This window comes from Pieris napi, chromosome 6 (assembly GCF_905475465.1).
Source record: "Pieris napi chromosome 6, ilPieNapi1.2, whole genome shotgun sequence".
NCBI classification, from domain to species: Eukaryota; Metazoa; Arthropoda; class Insecta; order Lepidoptera; family Pieridae; genus Pieris; species Pieris napi.
This window is the reverse complement of record NC_062239.1, coordinates 1895317-1914790: the sequence shown is the minus strand read 5'-3', so window position 1 is coordinate 1914790 and position 19474 is coordinate 1895317. Positions and strand designations below refer to the sequence as shown.

General features: G+C 32.4%; 3 protein-coding genes across 4 annotated transcripts; 2 read left to right on the top strand and 1 right to left on the bottom strand.

Moving 5' to 3' along the window:
- Positions 1–110: 110 nt before the first annotated feature.
- LOC125050062 (ribose-phosphate pyrophosphokinase 1-like) lies at positions 111–1417 on the top strand. The gene has a single exon (XM_047649637.1). The coding sequence runs from the start codon at positions 174–176 to the stop codon at positions 1200–1202; it is 1029 nt and encodes a 342-aa protein (XP_047505593.1). The 5' UTR covers positions 111–173; the 3' UTR covers positions 1203–1417.
- A 793-nt stretch (positions 1418–2210) lies between these two features.
- On the top strand, positions 2211–13184 carry LOC125050059 (conserved oligomeric Golgi complex subunit 1). Of its 2 annotated transcripts, none has more exons than XM_047649631.1 (14): positions 2211–2541; positions 2637–2804; positions 2949–3097; positions 3401–3552; positions 3824–4052; positions 4421–4553; positions 5443–5612; positions 6591–6763; positions 7262–7388; positions 7669–7900; positions 8807–9137; positions 9716–10156; positions 10481–10663; positions 12102–12418. In XM_047649631.1, the coding sequence occupies exons 1-14, from the start codon at positions 2405–2407 to the stop codon at positions 12120–12122; spliced, it is 2646 nt and encodes an 881-aa protein (XP_047505587.1). In that variant the 5' UTR covers positions 2211–2404; the 3' UTR covers positions 12123–12418. The 2 variants fall into 2 exon arrangements, with proteins under 2 accessions (XP_047505587.1, XP_047505586.1); XM_047649630.1 differs by lacking the exon at positions 12102–12418 and adding an exon at positions 12826–13184 and having other exon boundaries at positions 2212–2541.
- Positions 13185–13244: 60 nt separating this feature from the next.
- LOC125050063 (prisilkin-39-like) lies at positions 13245–18926 on the bottom strand. The gene is made up of 4 exons (XM_047649638.1): positions 18792–18926; positions 18380–18599; positions 15853–16023; positions 13245–13508 (listed from the first exon to the last, which is right to left on the bottom strand). Exons 1-4 carry the CDS (start codon positions 18798–18800, stop codon positions 13285–13287), a joined length of 624 nt encoding a protein of 207 aa, XP_047505594.1. The 5' UTR covers positions 18801–18926; the 3' UTR covers positions 13245–13284.
- Positions 18927–19474: the final 548 nt, after the last annotated feature.

Here is a 19474-nt window from a genome sequence, read left to right as displayed (position 1 = left end):
GTTATTTGAGCGTGATTTGGTTACAAACAATGTACTTGTATTAAGATTGAGATACTAACCGACCTAACCTCTGCTTGAACTTTGATAAATCAGTACAAATATGAAAACAAATCATTTTGCTATCGCTCTAGGAGAACAGTGTAGTGTAGTATCCACTTGCATCAGTCACGCTCATGAAATCGACTGGAGATAACCACTCCATCGCAGAAAACACAAACGATAAAGAATTCAGTAAGAAACCAAGAATGCCTAATATCAAAGTATTCACGGGAAGTTCTCATCCAGATATCGCAAAGAAAATAGTCTCAAGACTCGGGCTAGACCTGGGCCGAGCGACGACTAAACAATTCTCCAATCGAGAAACAAGCGTTGAAATCCATGAATCCGTCCGTGGTGAAGACGTCTACATTGTGCAAAGTGGATGTGGGGATATCAATGACAACCTAATGGAGCTGCTGATTATGATAAATGCTTGCAAAATATCGTCCGCCTCCCGCGTCACCGCTGTCATCCCAAGCTTCCCCTACTCGCGACAGGATAAAAAAGAAAAAAGCCGAGCCCCAATTACTGCTAAGCTGCTAGCTAATCTCATATCCGTATCTGGAGCTGATCACGTCATAACAATCGACCTTCACTCGTCTCAAATTCAAGGCTTCTTCAATATCCCCGTCGATAATCTTTACGCTGAACCAGCGATAACGAAATGGATACAAGACAATATTTCTGAATGGAAAAGCAGTGTTATGGTTTCGCCTGACGCAGGAGGTGTGAAAAGGATGACCGCCATTGCCGACAGGTTGGATATCGATTTCGCGATCATTCACAAGGAAAGGCAACGATCCAACAACGAAGATTCGACTGTTTTAGTTGGTGACGTGAGCAACAGAACCGCTATCATGGTTGATGATTTAGCAGACACATGTGATACTATTGTTAAAGGTGCTCAAAAGCTACGCGAAGCTGGAGCTGACAAAATATACGCGATTCTAACCCACGGAGTTCTCGCTGGGGACGCTATTGATAAGATAAATAACTCCTGCTTAGAGGCGTTGGTTGTTACCAATACCATTCCTCAAGACAAACACATGAAACTGTGCCCGAAATTGCAAACTATGGATATCTCCGTGATGCTGGCTGAAGCAATACGACGAACGCACTATGCTGAATCCGTTTCCTACCTTTTCACTAATGTTCCATACTAATAAGACAGTAGTTTATATAAAACATGTTATCACAAAGATATATTTTGCATTTTACCGTGATAATTATCACAAACTACGGCTTAACTCAATAAACTGTCTACACTTTTATATCTTAATCCGTGAACAACAAAAAGAGATAAACTGTTCAAACGTCAAAAATAAATAATAGAACATTTTGCTGCTATTGAAATAAAAAAGATCTAGTTTTTAATTTGTTACATATTTTTCATGAACTCGATAGGTTTATTCTACTTTGTAATTCAGAACTTATAATCTATAATTAAAAGAAATAGGTACACAGTTAAAGTGAAATATTTACCTATATGATAACATACCTTATAAATACCTACATCAAAAGTCTTGATAAAGCAATTTTATAATTTAAACTTATATGAAACAAGTAATAGGTGAAGTTAACCTGTAGGTATAAATAAGTAGGACTCAGACAACAGAGGTTTCTGAATATCCCAGAGGATAGTAATCTACAAAATACTCTTCCAGTACTTTAAACACAAGGTTAATCTGCTTTTAGTTGATTATGACAATAATTTGTTGGTTCTACATAACTTTTATTTGCCTACCAAATCATGTTTGGTAATATCAATGTGAAGCTACGATGGCATACCATAATAAATGTATTTATATATATATATATATATATATTAAAAGTCTTATCTCTATTTTCGGTTTTGTCTTTTGCTGATAATTGGATTTTGGAGCCATTTTATAGTTAACATTTCACAAATTAAAACTTAGAACAGAACCGTCATGTGCTGTATTAAAATTACAGTTTCTTAGTAAATTGTTATAAAAAGGAGTGTACATTCATAAGTAAATTTACAGTTTTTGCTTTTTTTAGATGTGAAATTTTGAAAGGCCAAAAAAAAATTTCCCATTATATTAATAATTATACGTAAGTGTCTCTACTTGATCTGTGACATTTGATAGCTAAACGTGTCATGAATCAGCTGTCACTGACCACTCAAATGTCACTGTCTGTCTGTGTCTGATAATGATGTTTATATGTACATATATGTAAAACGTAAATCCGTAAGAAACTAAGAGTATGTAATATGTAATAAAAGTAAACCTAATAAAACCGATGTAAACACTACGTGTTAACTGTTAACTCTGAATGGTTTGGTCAGGGAACATTGAATAGAGTAGAGTGCAAACATTTATACAATTTGTGGTAGTTAAAAATGGCTCATAACAATTTGCTGGAAGTGGTTCCAGATCAATTGTTTCAATCACACTTCATTGCTGAAATAGATCAAGTGCAAAAGAAACTCCAATATGAGGTTGAAAGAAAGAGGGAAGAACTTAGAGCTATGGTGGGGTAAGTATAAGAAATAAAAGATTTTTTTAGTTTCTGATATATTTAATAAATGTACTAAACCAGTTCTCTTTACCTTATTTTTTATGAATTTACAGTGAGAGGTATAGAGATTTAATACATGCTGCAGACACTATAGAAGACATGAGATTAACCACTGCTAATACAATAACTCATATAAATGATATGATGGGTATTTGCAAGAACCTACATGATACCCATTTGATTGGTTTCAAAATTCAAGCATGTCCACCTCCTAGCTATAGGTAAGTTTTTTTAATAAGTTGCTATGAGTAGCTTAGTACTACAACAGTAACTACTTACAGATCCCATGGCTATACATGTTTTATTTACAGGTTAGTAGTAAACTTTGATATTGGTATGCACTTTTTAAAACTTACTTTTAATAGTTTTCAGGAGAATGTTAACCCAGTCCACCAGATATCTGTACAAATAAAATTACTAATGGAAATACCAGAAAAAATATGGAAATGCATTAATAATAATAATTTTGTCCAAGCTGCTCAACTATTTATTATGGCTCGACACATTAATACTGGTAAGAAAAATAAATGACTTAATTTAACATATAACAAATATTTGACTTTAATATTTTATGATATGTATACTTTTGATTTGAATTAAATATTTTATGATTTGTATACAAGTAGTTTATACAAAGTTGCATAATTATTCAATGAATTTAAAATAAAAAGTGCTTATTTATTTATTATGCCAAAAAAAATTATAAGCAATAAATAGAAAGAGAGAGAGTTGTTGTTTCATTTGTTATATTAAAACATAATATACATAATATATAATTCAATTGTAGTTCTAATTGACACTTTGAAATATGTTCAAGGCTTACAACTTCAAATTGGCAGCAACAATGGTCCAACAATGCAGTCATTACAGCGACTTGCACATCAACAGTGGAATTCCATCGGCAACCTGAGTCAAACCATTATAGATATGTGTGGGCAAAGATTGCAAGATGTTGATATTAGTGTTGAGGTGTGTATCTTGTAAATAACTTTAGTCAGTGTAAGATTGCTGTCTTTTAACCAGCTTCAAAAGAAAGAGATTGAGCCTGTTTGTATATAGTGTTGGAATTGGTTAATATGGAAGAATTTTAATCTTATTAGGGACATACTTATAACCTATGAAATATATTTTATGACCTATTCTGAGACTAATTATACATATCATATTTCATAAAGATAGATTGTGCTGTTTGTGCAGCAATGTTATGCAAGATATTATAGTATTAGTTAAACAATTTCAGATTGCCTGCTCGTGTCTTCTCGGTCTCTACCTGTTAGATTCAAAACCAATGGTGGATTTATTAAATACATTAATTAATTTGCATAGTAATAACAGTCTCAAGACAACATTACAATTTGATCTTCATAAGATATTAGAGGGTGATGTCAAAGCTCAAATAAAAAGGAAAATTGTTGACGGAGTGAAGATTGTTATGAAGACAGTGGAACTAATTTATGCCTGTTTTGTTGGTAAGAATAAAAATATTCTGGTCTTGGTCTTAGATTATTTTTCTTAATACGGTGATCAGCTGTCTTTGTCACACAAATTGATTTTGGGTTCTGGGGCCGGTGAATATGTTTTCCTTCACAATATATGTGATTTTTAAAGTCCGTTTCTGCACAACCATTATTGGATCACACGACCTCAAGAGTCTTAGCTGTTTCTAAACAACTTTGTTAAACATAGTATTTTTATACTATGTACATAGTTTTATTTATAAATACACTTTTTCTATATGACAAAATTAATTTTACTTTTATTTTGTATGTTTTTATTTATTAAGCTTAAAACATTAAATTTATTTTCATTTATAGTAAGTTTATTTTTATTATTACAGAGAACAACGGAGGCGTGGTTTTAGAAAGGTTGAAAGAATTGTACAGAGCCGACTCGGTGCCTTTAGTAAATTTAGTCCAATTCAGTGATATCAATGCATTGAAAATGTTGCCTTCTGCGATATCTAACTATAGGTGAGTCAATTGTCTAAGGGCTACCTGCACGCTAAAAATGCTAACTAAAACATACAGATCATTTTGAACAAAATCGTTAAAAACATATTAAATTAAAACACTTATTTGCTTCCAAATTTTAAATAATCCTACAGCGCTACAACCCTATATTATACAGTTTATTTGATGATATCTATAAATAAGTAGGCGTTCAGCTTTCTTGCCTTACATACATTGATTGTGGAGGACATATCCTCACTCTGTGTGCCTTCACTGTATGAGCAAGTGTCAAATGCGCTCAGAGAACGACCCACCTCTGGGCTGAGAGATTAAGCCAACAGTGCCAACTATAATTATAATAAAATTAAGATATAATTAGAACTTAGAACGATGCGAATATTACATGACCACCGATGCTTAGGGAGCGTTCAAGTATTACGTCACGCAATTTTTGGAGATTATTGACTTAGAGAGATTATTTTTTTTTAACTTATGCAATTATAATGATTTATTGATGCAGTATTTTTTTTCTATGATATTAATTTAAGTTTTTTCTTTGATAAATTAATTCAATCTACCACTCTACACTCTACCAGACTCAGACTAACTCGCCTATACAGTCTGTCTCACTCTAACGCGCATCGGCTGTACCGATCTCGTCAGAGAGATGTGAATACGCAGTATACGTTCTGCCCCGCTCTAACGCGTATTGGCCGCACCTATATTACGTCATCGTGTGTTAGGTTACGGAATTTCTTGATTCGGTCGCCGCGCTCAAAGCCCGCGATAAAATCTATGCAATAGCTTATTATATTATTTATTTCAAGCGATACACTGTAGTATACTGGATGGTTCCTAGACTGGCGAACATGACCTAAACATGAATTAAATTAAAGTTAAAATTTTATAGGTTAACAGTAAAATCGATAAAGGCACTTACGAGCGACGAAATAACCGAAAGCGTACAAAAATGGAGTACCTCCTTACAAAGTTATATTAATGAACATGTGACGACACTTTTACAAAATATTACACGTGTCAAAGTATTGCATGAGATTCGAGAGGAAGCTTTTAAAATTGGTAAGTGGTTTTGGAGGGTCTAATAATTACTACTCCTGGCTTTGCACATATATTTTTATATTGGGAATATATTTAGCTTTTTACCCAAGATTCGATGAGGAAGGTGGAAGAATTATCGTTCCAGAGTCCTACTTCGAATAGCGACAGCAAAACTAATCCCGACAATATATATAATATTATTTGTAACAGAGCAAGCAAGGGCCCTGGTGTATTTCAATGTATTTAACAATATAAATATTTCCTCTTTACAAAGATTTATGTGCATTAAAAGTACGTAATAATCTTACATTATTTCCGTCCCATCATTTTTATATTAACATTGGCGTTGCTGTCAGTTGCCATTATGTCAGAGAGCTTATCGATTAACGTCAAAGTCAAATCGGTTCAAACTCGTTAATACTAGATTATTTGATTATCTCGCTAAATTCCAACATTTCTAGATCTATAAATTAATGGTGGATAGTCATAGTAATTGCTTAAAACAAAATTTTATGTAGTTTTAGCATATACGTTTTTCATATACTGCAACAATAGCATCATATATGTAGCTGTTTGCATTGGCCTTACTGGATCTTGAGTGACATTATTGACGGAATTAAAAATATAATAACGAAAAACACATTATGCAATTAAAAATCAAGCTATGACTCATGACATAGCCTTTGGGCTAGGAACTTTTTTAGAGTGTGCCTCTATTAGGGTGATGATAGAAAGTGTATAAATACAGATAAGAAAGAATAGGGCAGAAATATGAATAGTAACCATTGACAATATTTATCAATATCTATTTGTTTATTAAAGCACAGAATATCACATAATTCAACACAGAAAAATTCTAATTCCACAATTATAGCGATCACTATACAACACTATAAATTCCTATTACTAAAATATAATTAAAAAATAATTAGGTAAAACAAACTGTAAGTATTGAACCGAAATAACTTCCTAAAATATGAATTGTTGATATATTTCTAGAAACACCTCAAAACTGGAATATGATTTGTGAAAAGTTAAAGATACCAACCGTTCATATTTGGGTGAGCCATTTCCAGCCTCTTCTTACTGCAAGAGTCAAGTTAATTGTTGACGCACGTTGGCAGAAGATATATGACGCATTCAAGACGCAATTGCTTATTGATTTAACTAAGGTATTTTTTTACTGAAAATAAAATGTATAGATAATTTTAATTAAAAATATTTTCCTTAGAGTGACACAATCGTGTCACTGACAAATGTTCCCTATTAAATATTTTGTTATGTGAAATTGTTACATTCATTTTTAACAGTTTGGTAGAGTATTGATATAGAAAATGCCAAGTAATGGGTGAAATTCCTGGTGAAACAACTATTTTTCGGACTTAAAAGATACTAGCTTATAAGTGTTTTCAGTAATATTAAAAATAAATGCAAATTTTGTTGCCCTAAAAATTAACTTATTAGGTACCTGAGTAATTTGTTTATTGTTGTCGAGTACCGAGTGCTATAAAGAGAGAATTTACCATACAAAATAACATGTAATACACAAATCAATTACTTGTCGAATTCAATACCTCCTTTAGTCTAAATTGGTTATGAAACTTATATTAACAAAAATTTACAGTACTAGGATATTATTCGTGGTACAAATATAAAATTTATATTTTTAGGTATCATCAGAGAGCGAAATAGAAAAGGAGTCAAATATAAACTGGTTCATATGGAAGGACCTCATTGGAGACACCATCATTGAATCTAGGAGCGAAGTGGTTTCGGTTATGAATTCACTTATGAAAGGTAGACGCAAATTTCAGTTTTTTTGAGGGTACTCACTGACTTTGGTCAAGTTTCAGCTGTCAAATTTAGGAAGTTTGACATATGTATTAGAGTTTGGGCCATATTTCTCGACATTGACAATACGGCGTATTGTGGTACTGTCAAATATGTCAACCTTCACATAGTTTGACAGTTCTAACTAGAAGTTTGACGATCTAGAATACAGTAAATTTTGGGGAAAAAAGTTTTTTATTTTTATGTATAAAATACTTTTTTAATGGTATTTTATCGAAAATTACAGGAATGTCCCGCCAAGACCGTGGCTTTACACCAAATATGGAGAAGTTATGCAAAGGCCTTGAAGATGAATTGCAGAAACTATTAGACGACTTGAAAGATTACTTGTACTTGGAGAGGAAAAGAGATAGACCGATATCATTATATGATGAGGAAGAGAGATGGGAACAAATGTATACAGACACAAGTGATATTGAATTGTATTTGTGTGATGCGGCTGATAAGTATATTGAAAGGTGAGGTTCTTCAAATTATTTAATATTATTTACATGTTATATGATGCAACGAATTAATTTTGTTCATAAAAGGAAAGGACAGAGAGTAAAGACAAATGTAGATTACATCGATTTAAAATTATTCATTTAAACATTTTAAAAATGACAACTTAGTGACTATGTCACGTAATCTGTCATTTGTCACTTGACAATTTACTTAAAATGCAGTACAGGAAATATACCTATATGTATCCTCCATCGGGCTTATCGAAGAAAAAAGTATATCACAAAAATCGTCAACTTCTGTTTGAGGAATGTGTTTCTATATATCAAGTAAAGCATGACGTAATGAGTGCAGTTCCTTAAAATTTCCTTGTACAAATCTTTTTTTTTTATAGAACAGGGGGCAAACGGGCAGGAGGCTCACCTGATGTTAAGTGATACGGCCGCCCATGGACACTCAATGCCAGAGGGCTCGCGAGTGCGTTGCCGGCCTTTTAAGAATTGGTACGCTCTTTTCTTGAAGGACCCTAAGTCTTCAAATGAGTTTCTTGCCAGTTCTTCTCGCTATGACCTTGATTTAGAAAATGTAGGTGGTTGTGGCATGTAGAACAGATGAATGAAAAGCTAACAAGTAGGTTATACAAGGCAACCGTAGATGGCGAAGCTGGGTACCCAACCCGTTGTATATATATTTTTCTTTTATATAGTAGAGAGGCAAACTACGCCCAAAAAGGGCAGTGATCGCAACCCATGGGCACACATTTTTAGGGGGTGTGTTGCCGGCCTTTAAGGGGCATTTAAGGAGTACACTCGATTTTTAAACATTTGTAGGTCGTATCTCTGAGGGAAGACCCCCACCGGGAGTCGATTCCACAGTTCGCTAGTTTCCTTCGGGAAGATATTAAAAAAAAATATTATTTTTAGTATTTTAGCATACATCAAAGCATGTTTTGAAGAGCCCACACTTCAATCCACTGAATTACAAAGAAAAACAACTGCAATATACACAGCACGATTTATACAAGCGATTCCCATACTTATTCCCAACGTACGAAGGTGCTATATTCCCGAGAACAGTTTGATAGTGGACGAGGCACTTAGCAAACGTTGGGCCAGATTGGGTGATGTTTTGAAGGAAAATTGTTTGCACTGTTGGGGTAAATGGTTGGATATAGTAATGGAAAAAGTGAAGGATTTAACCAATGGTCTCCCTCAAGGTTTTACTATGGAGGAGAATATCGATTATCTGATGATGGTAAGGTGTTTTTGTCTCTTCCCAAAATTAGAGAATTATCTGTTACCCTACGACTTCATAGCTGATGGGGCTGTTGGGTTAGGGGTCTATTGCTCCTCACGGACCAACCCCCGACCCACTAAAAAAGGGTTGACAATTATCACTCGAAAACATCACTTTTTTTAGTCATCTGTCATACCGCCACCCATGGACACTCTCATTGCCAGAGGGCTCGCAGGTGCGTTGCCGGCCTTTTTAACAATGCAGAAATCGATAGACACAGATAGACATATGAGGCCGAGAGCTTCAGTTGTAGCCTCACTGATTTAAGTTAGTTTTGGTAATTAAGTGAAAAATAGTAAATACAAAATAAAGTCTTAGATAGCATGTAAAATAATTCGTAATGACGTAATTAATGTTTAATTTAATTAAATTATATTACTTCATTAATCGGTTAAATTTAAATACGACTGACTATTTCGTATAAATAACCCCATAATAGTTTAGAGTAAATTCTTCCCATTAAAAATAACAATTTCTTTCAATTCCCAAAAACTCGATTTTTTAATAAATTTTTATATGGCAACACTTATTTTCAGCAATGGGACGTAATTAAAATAGAAGAAAAAGATGATGAAGGTACATCCATAGAATCTACAATAAAAGTACCAGCCGGGCCTTCTCTAAAGCTACAAGAATATTTATACTCGATTAGCAGACTCCTAGATGACGTCATACCTCACACGCTTCCCGTGGAAATTCACACGTCCTTCATAGACAGTATTACGTCCATCTCTTTCGCGCACTACAATGCGGTTATAAGAGAGAAAGAGACCGATATAAATCAGAGGTGTGCTCTTCAACTGTTGATGGATGTGCGGCATTTGACCTTACTATTGGTTCCTCGGGAGAATAAGAAATATATGGAGCTTTCGCAGGAGATTTGTGAATTTTTGAGACAGAAAATTGATCCGTTTGATTATGATGTCTTCTATCCATACATACAAATGAACTTGAAGCGGTCCGTGCAAAGGGTGCAGGTAGGTTAATTATATAATAATCTATAAATTTACACAATTAAGCAAAGTATATGTTTTTTTTCGCTAAAAAGATTTAATTTCCAAAAGTTAATTTAAACGCGTTTAAAATAACTCAACTTCACCACTTGTTTTAAACGCCAGTTAAACGGTAACTTAATTCTGCGTAATTGTAAATCAGTGAACTTGTTTTAATCCGGTAAAAATTGTCATTAAATGTGCCTAAAATAAAAGACTAACATATTGCAAAAAAAATGTTTTTACTTTATTTTTTAATTATTAGAATTTTAAATAATTTTGTTGCTGACTACTTATTAACTTTTGCAGACCCTACTCGGCAGTCTGATCCTTCACCACGGTCAGCTGACAGGAATTATCGGTACGAAACCTGTATCATCTGGTGGTACGGGTGATAAGGCTCCGAACATACTGGCCTCCATTGACACACATTGGTTCTCAATACTACCCGTGGCCACGCCCGCCACGCCTAACAAGAAACAGGACAAACCGGTTAGTTAATACATGTTTTATTAATATTTAAGTTGTATATCCACAGAATTAAGAAAAAGTTAAGGCCAGATCTTAAAAAAAATATATCTGAGTCTTGGTATAAGTGTCAAAAGTTTAATATTTCAAAATCTTTTTTCCGCCAGTATTTTATCCTGGAGGTTGAGAAACTTTAAACCATAAATTTCGGAATACAGTTCAAGCTGATGAAATCCTTTTTTTAAATTTTTGGTACCATGGTAACTGATAAACTCCATTTTTGAATCTTTGTTACCATGGTAACTGATAAACTTCTTTTTTAAAATCTTTGTTGACATGGTAACGGATAAACACCTTTTTTTAAATCTTTGTTACCATGGTAACGGATAAACTCCTTTTTTAAAATCTTTCTTATAGTCCTTTTCATGAAAGAAGTCCCCCAGACGCGGCGCTGCAATCGCATGACGTAATGTTGCCATTTATGAGTACAAAATTTACCTATTTTATTTACATTTAGCAGATGTAATTTATCAAATAATATTCTTTTCTGCATACTTCGTACTACTACATACACAATATTTCTGTTATATAAAAAGTATATTTGTATTTACTTATATTAGCGGTGTTCTACCTACTTATAGGGAAAAGATGAGAAAATAAGGGAAAAGAAAAGCAATACAATTTTTTATTCAGAGTTTTATTGCATAATTGTTGGGTTAAAAATTTTTTCGAAGTACACGCCGCTGTTATACCTTCGTTTGTAATTCTTGTAACAGTTTTCTCTGACACACCTGCAATTAAATTATGAACAATTAAAAATAATAAGTAAGTTTAAGTTTATAATGCTTATGTAATATGTAATATATGTTTTAATTTCAGTTACCTAGTTTCATCACGTTATGTATTTATTCAATTTTGTCGCAAAAACGAATTTATACCATAAAAGTCCCACCAATGCAGCAAAAAAATATTAAATGGCAACTCTAAAAAGTACCTGTTATGGCGGCAATTCTCTTCCGAACATTGTTTAGTTGTATTAAAACACCTTGATTCTTATGTTCCGCTTCACAGAACTCTTTCACCTTTAATATCATTTCTCGAGCCGAACTTTTTACAACTTTTGGCATTATAATCAATATTTAAAATACACTAAGCTAGTTAAAAATTCACAAAAATCTACCACAACAAACGAACTTGATAACATCGACGAATGACAACATTGCCGACCTGTCAAATTTAGTTCCAAAAATATCCGCGGGACTTCTTTCATGAAAAGCACTATACCATGGTAACTGATAAACTCCTTTTTTAAAATCTTTGTTGCCATGGTAACTGATAAACTCCATTTTTAAAATCGTTTTTACCATGATTTTGATAACAATTTTTTAGTATAGAAAATTAATTCTCTATATTTCTGTTTCTTCTCTTAAGTGCGAATTAATATTTTTCTTTCTATAAACAGGATTACGTCACTCCTGATTAATTTTGGTATGATGAGTGTGTGATTAACTGTCATTATTATATCATTAATAATTAAGATATTATTTAAATGTCTCTTGACCACAATAGTCTTTTTTTTGAGGCTTCAGGACGGAAAATAACATAATCGCCGTGGATGGATATCAAGTAAAAGCTACTGAATGGATTTTAATGACAATCATGTAGCTCATACATACATAGTAATAATAATAATTAATTAAAAATTGATAAATATAAATTAAAACAAATTTAAAAAGTTTAGTCAAAGGTACCATTGATGCTGACAGCATTTCCTCACTGTATTGCGATACTTATAATAACAGATGCATGCTATTTATAAAGATAATTTCACGAATATAATAGTGGAAATGATTCTTTTAAATAGTTACGAAATTATATTTATCTTTATGGGTAAGTGAATTAAAAATAAGAGAGATCAAAAGAAAATAGGCTTTACGAAGTACTCTTGCGCAGATGAAGTCGTGGTTAATTCGAATGACAAATTCTTGTGCTTGCTTAACGTGAGCGATTTTCTATATAAAAATCCATCGATTTTACATACTTTTCGTGCCCCTAAAATCCGTTAGTTTTATAGCTTGTGTCTTTGTTCTTAATAATTTTGCATGGTGTGTATGAAAATATCTGCGAATAACGAAATTGGTATTCAAAAAAATTTTAGTGAACGAACATATATTTTCATTTCACAGTCGAAAAAGAAACTACAGTCAACTAGCCCCAATAAATCTCGCTCGGAGCTGTCAGACTTGATGACCAGCTCGTTACCAATTAATTTTGCGAACGCGCGATCTGGTGCTGCGTCCTTCTTCAATTCCATGACTTCTGACTGGTTCAGCGGCTGAGGCGAAAATGATTTTCCACATTTTTTTTACAATATACCAGGATCGCAGAAATGTATTAGATGCCAATAAATGTATTTAAAGCAAAGGTGTATGTACGTAATGAATCCTTATCACTTGTTAGGATTTAAACTATAATGTATAATGTGTTATTAGAAATTAATTATTATTTATCAATAAATAATTAAATCTATGAATTTTATATTAAATATTTTTTGTCTTTTATTTACCTCCAATTATTTTATGTGACTGTATAATTCAAAATGCAATTACCAATAAAATATATATTTACATGAAGTTTACTTAAACCTAAGCTGAATTTTCTTTCTTTTCTTCGGCTTTTCTACTCAGTCTTACATTGTCATAACCATCTGCGTATCCGCCGAAGTAATTGCCACTATTTGTTGCATAGAGTCTGTCATACCCGGTTTTATATGCGGCTTGGTACCCGCCCTGATTGTAGTTCTGGTATCCTACGCCGCTTTGGTACCCTGGTCTGTTGTATTCGTATCCAGGTCGGTTTGGCCGGTATCCTGTGAAAAATTATAATTATATAAAACTCGATAACCGATCAGGCTTGTGTTCTAATCACGGCGTTGCACCAATGGAATTTTCTTTCCTTGTGCGCAATTAACTCTTGTAACGGTGAAGTCACCGGGATGTCTCAATACTCAAAAATCTACATGTGTCAGACAGAAGTCACCACCTACATCAGAGGACATCACCTATCTCTATATATAAAAAATTATTGTTTCACAATGTTCGTTCCCATACTCCTTCGAAACATGTATATTCAGAAAGTCTGAGAATCGCCTACTCTATCTTTCAAACCCCTAAGTGATAAGGGATTTCCATCCCAAATATTTTTTTTATATTTTCGGCAATTTTTTTGTTTTTATTATTTTTTATACATCATACAAAAATACATACAACCCTTAATTTTCACTCCTCTACGATCAACCCCTATGTTTTATTACTGTAGATAGTTATTTTTATTGAACTAAAAAATTGTTTCCTAGAAATAGTATACATGGCAATACAGACGTTTGCCGGGTCAGCTAGTTTGTCTATAAAATAATCAAAGACAGATGTTTTCTGCGACCCCTTATACAGGATGTATTACTATTATATTTTTGAAGTTATACTTCTTTAGGCGCGTTATGAAAAATTTATGAGAGTGAAATTTTACGATGCGCGCGCAACTGAGACACGAAGTTGTCAGTGTGACTATAGCGTGCGCGAGCGAGATGGGAATAAGACAATCTACAAGTAAAAAGAAATAGAATATGCGTGAAGTTAGCAGCTATGCCAAGAATTTTGTATGAACATAATGACATTTACCTTTTAAACAAATAAAGGAGTTTTAATTATTTTTTCAAAGAAATTTAGCTTTTTCACAAAGACCTATTGTTACTTAGTTAAAAGGTTATTAAACATACGTAGTTATTAAATTGAATGAATAATATAATAAAATAATAAATAATAATAATTATTATTATTAATTAATAATTTAATAATATACTAAATATTAAATATTATTACATTATTAACGTTAAATATTTGTTATTATTTATTTAATATTTTAAAAAAATAAAGAAAGCCAAAGAAGTATAACTTCTTACGCGCGTACATAAGTACACGCACCCTTTTTTTAATATGCAGTGCCACTGGATTATTATTATAACTTAAAACCAAATCGTTCGTTGTGTTCCATAACAAGAACCCAGAGATCAATGTTAACTATTATTTTCTTTTACAAATAATTCATTAATGTTTGTATCGCTTTTTAAAGCAATTAGAATTTATATACAAAAATACATAACTTCACCAATGCCCACAATATATACTTCAACATTTTCGCATTTAAAGTCAAAATGTACTTAAGCTGAATAATCTTTGATATATGATCTATACAACAGAACCATTCGGATCTCAAATCATGTGTCCGCGAAGACAGAACTGCATATATTAACTTGATTCCTATTTATGTTTTATTCATTCTTGAGTCACATAATACATTTAATCTGAATATGTGTTTTCCCACGAATTGGCACGTTCGAACGAACTCACGAGGAAAAAACGGTAGATAAATATGAGAATTTTGTATAGAACACATCTTATAACATTATCATTCCTAATGATAAAATGAGCCAAGGTTTTGTTTCGTCCCATAATTGGTACAATAATGTCATAATCGTTTCTATAAACTTTTATTGAAGCGATATCTTATCGTAAGATGACCATTATCCGCGTTCCTTTGTCATTTTGATTTTTCGTAATTATCTTAAGAATATTTGCTTACACGTCTCGTAAATTACGATTGTCCCTATAATAATCACTATTATGTTGTTATACTATTGTTATTATGTATGATTGAAACTTCCTGCTATTATAAGGTTTCCCCAACATTTATACGAATTTTCCACCTATAGACACTTTAAAGTACCTGCTGGCACGTGCGCTGTTGTTAAGGATTGGTTAGTATCGCGTCACAACACAAGATTGGTATCAGCTACTATATATACTAATTACGACATAGTTATATCCTTAATTCTGTGATTAATGCACCTGACATTTAATTCGTGTCTTTCATAGCGATATAATATTTTCAGGTTGGCCTAGAAAGCTGATCCACAACTTTCCCTAAATCGTGATCAGGTTCGGAAACGTTTCCCTCCCTTAGATTAAGGGCCTTAAACATATCCTAGAACATTTCACGCTGATATAGGTTCTTAGTTATACTGTGCCTTGTATATGAATCTCTTATTTATTCCACCAATTATTAAACAACCCATTGTAATTAGTTTCAATAGCATGGAAATATATTAAAGTTTCTTAGTTTTTTATAATGTTAGTGTTAAAATCAAATAAACCTACCTCCGGTAATGCCAGTGTTGTAACCTGGGTATCCATTATAACCTGTGTTATATCCGTTGTTGTATCCATTGTAGCCAGTGTTGTAACCGTTATAACCAGTGTTGTAACCATTATAGCCGGTGTTGTAACCATTATAGCCAGTGTTGTATCCTCCATTTCCGGGGTTGTAACCTGTAATGTTACATGTAATATACATTAGAATTTTGGGAATAAAAGAATATGTAGTTCTTTATAATCTAAGACAGAATGATTTGATTAAACAAAATGTTTTTTTATGTCGCTGGTTAAGAATAATGAACCAAATCTGATCCATTAAATATACCTAACAAATATTTAACAATATCATGCGTCATTAGAAACTATAAAAATGCAGGAAGATGAAGAAGTCATTTAACTGAACACAAAACTAGTATTTTTCCGTTCGCACCTGTGTTTGCAAAAATATCACTTAAAACGGTAATTTAATTTTCCTGGGTCAAGAAGTTCTAGTTTTTGATAACAAGTTGGTCCTCAAACTGTTCGTGTCAATAATTCTATCTGGCAAGTAGGTAACAGTTGGTGAGCAAAAATACTTAATGCATGAATAAATTGCATATTTTAAGGCGCCTCGTAAATAAATTTCAAGGACACAAAATGAAAACAATAGGTCTATTGCACTCGTCATTATTTTAAGCGTTTGAACGCGATGGGAATAATTTATCAATATATCAACAAAGGAATCAATAAGGAAACGGTGTTAACGTGAGAAAAAATAGTGTACCTACCTAATTTTTTGTTTTATGACGATATCTAAGTACACTTAAATATAATACATTTTTATAGAATGTTAAGCGATACCGCCTGTGGACACTTTCAATGCCCGAGGGCACGCAATGCGCGCCTTTTAAGAATTGGTATGCTCTATTCTTGAAGGGTCCTTAGTCGAATTTATTCGGAAATACTTTAGTAAAATCATTAAATTTAAAGTTAAATATTCCGCAATAGCTGTACTCGAAATCAAGTTCAAAGTTAAAATTACTTCGTTACCATATCATTCTTAATTGAATTAGTTAACTAGTTGACGTAACTGTGTTGCTGTTATTAAGATGAGTATAATACTGGTTAATTTATCATAAGATATTATTATCATATAGGTATCTAATTAAAAGTTTGACACTATGACTATTAAACAAAATTTTAGGTCGTCATACAGATCTTGGTCCAAATAAGCTTTATTTCATTAAAATAATGTTAGCAAATTAATCATTATAAATAATAATAAATTTTGGGGGACAATTGAAAATATCCCCCCATTTATCAACTCTACATATTTTTTAGTCAAATTATAATTAACAAAGACAATAATTGTCACATAAAACATTTTACATAACTATAAACCACTCTCATATAGAAAATAAAAAACGTTTTACTAATTCAAGAAATGTACACCTTAAAATGAAAAATCATTTTAAGCGTTACATTCGTGTGTTTATCCAGGGCTGGATTTATTGAAGGGCAACCGGGGCTACAGCCCTTGTGACCCCCACAATAGACTTTGGTAAAAAATGTTTTAAATTCCGACTAGTAAACAAACTTTTCTTTTGATATTTTTTTTCGCTGTTTTACCTTTGTACAAACATGGTGATATTGATCTTAAATATTAACAGAAATCATTGATCTGTATTTAATTTTTTATATGATTGTTAAATACTAAACGAATCTACTTGGTTTCCCAATAAATTATTGATTGAAAGACTCGACTAGAAAATATAGTTCATTTTATTTGAAAAATAATTTGGGGCCAGAAGGCCTCTACTCCTTTGTTGCCCCAAGGCCTCCAGACCTCTAAATCCGGCCATGTGTTTATGTTAAGGTTGTATGGTGCTAACGCCATTACAAAGACATAATAGGTTCAGTTCACGAAAGGAAATGATTTTGTACATTTTGAGTTCCTTGTATAAATTCCATTATCAGTTTTGGTAAGTAAATTATTCACTATTTTTACGTACATTTAATATGTTATGATCGCAATATAGGTAGGTAACATAAGAGAAAGATTAAAAATTGTCTTAATATGGCTAACTCCAGAATTACCTGTGTTTATTATACGTTAAATTTTACTAGAAAATTTATTCAATCTAAAATTAATTTTCGTTAAAAAATTATTATAATTCTGTAAAAACCACATTTAGTAGCCGTTATTTAACTAATAATGTCATCAAATACATCATCAAAATGGAGGAGGCCTTTACCCGTAGAGGGGTCCATAATGATTTATAAAAAAATAACTTTGATTTTGATCCTTTTTTGTTTAGATTCTTTTAATTTATCATTCAAAATTGATATACATTGAAATTATTAATTACGATTGGAATTTAAATTTAAGGTTTATTACTAGTAATATTTTATTTTGTTTGATGCATGCACATAGTATATAATAATTACTCATATGATATGATTGTCAATTAAATTATTCATTATGAAAATAAAGAGGCTATAATAATAATAATGTCATCAAATACGTCCCATAATTATCTAAGTATCTTACCTCCTACTCCCGAATAGCCGCCTTGATATCCGGATCCCGAGTATGTTGAACCCGAGTAACCCGGGTATGAAGAGCCCGAATTACCATTATAGCCTCCATAGTTCCCATAACCGGGTTTCAACAAGCCATAGCCACCTGTGTTCCGTGCGCCAAAACTACCGGCCTCGCTCAAACGCTGACCCCACGTCACGGTCAATAAGCATAACAATAAGATGAACCTCTGGGAACAAAAAACTTAATAATGCATTATCTATGTTAATTTGCTCGTTTCCTAAAAAGATTTAATTGCAATTTAATTCTGATGCGTAAAAAACAATGCGTAATTCAGATCCGCATAAAGAACTTTGCGTGATATTTCTTTAACAACAAACACGTAAAAAGTATTTTTGAATTAAGAATTAAATGTACTTACCGCGTACATTTTTGTTCCAATTTTAAATAAACACTTTGCAACGTCCAGTCGAGAAGCTGAACTCAAATTGTTGCGTTGTCTTAAGATGTAAGCCTTTATATTGAGACGACTGGTTGTGGTTTTTACGCTGCCTCATAGTAGTTCGTTATAATTGATCATTGTTCAGGATTCATGACATCACTGAGTGAAAAGATACGTTATAATTATTGGCAGTTGACGAAAATCCATTTTCATAGAAACGTTATTATTTTTTACATAGGTTTTTGTATAGAATTATTAAAAGTTGTTTCTAATAATTGAATGAGCTTTCTTATATGAATGTTAAGAATAGTTATTTAATTTTAGTAACACATAAAGTGATGGTTATACACAATCAATAAAAGTGGAATTGTAAACCTTATTTAGTTTCTGAATTTAACCAAAAAATATTTTTTGAAGTTATACTTCTTTTGGCGGGCTAGGGAAAAATTATAAGAGTCAATTTTTACACGCACACCGTCACAAAAAACCGACACCCTGAAGTGTCGTTTTTTCTACAAACGTAGAATACAATTTTTGACAAGATTTTTACGTTTTTTCTAAACTATGGAGGATTTTATTAACAAACTGTTTATCTTTGTAATCTAGATAAAGTTTATAAACTGAAGCTTTGCGTTAGGTTTGGTTTGACTTCTATGACCTAA

Bases quoted from the DNA above. Each gene is read 5' to 3' on its own strand.
- LOC125050062 (XM_047649637.1), top strand. From the start codon at position 174: ATGAAATCGACTGGAGATAACCACTCCATCGCAGAAAACACAAACGAT.
- LOC125050059 (XM_047649630.1), top strand. From the start codon at position 2,405: ATGGCTCATAACAATTTGCTGGAAGTGGTTCCAGATCAATTGTTTCAA. The intron at 3,553-3,823 runs GTGTGTATCTTG...AAACAATTTCAG, and splicing joins ATGTTGATATTAGTGTTGAG to ATTGCCTGCTCGTGTCTTCT. The intron at 7,901-8,806 runs GTGAGGTTCTTC...TATTATTTTTAG, and splicing joins GCTGATAAGTATATTGAAAG to TATTTTAGCATACATCAAAG.
- LOC125050063 (XM_047649638.1), bottom strand. The intron at 16,024-18,379 runs GTAAGATACTTA...GTAACATTACAG, and splicing joins CGGCTATTCGGGAGTAGGAG to GTTACAACCCCGGAAATGGA. The intron at 13,509-15,852 runs GTAGGTTTATTT...AATTTTTCACAG, and splicing joins CAACACTGGCATTACCGGAG to GATACCGGCCAAACCGACCT.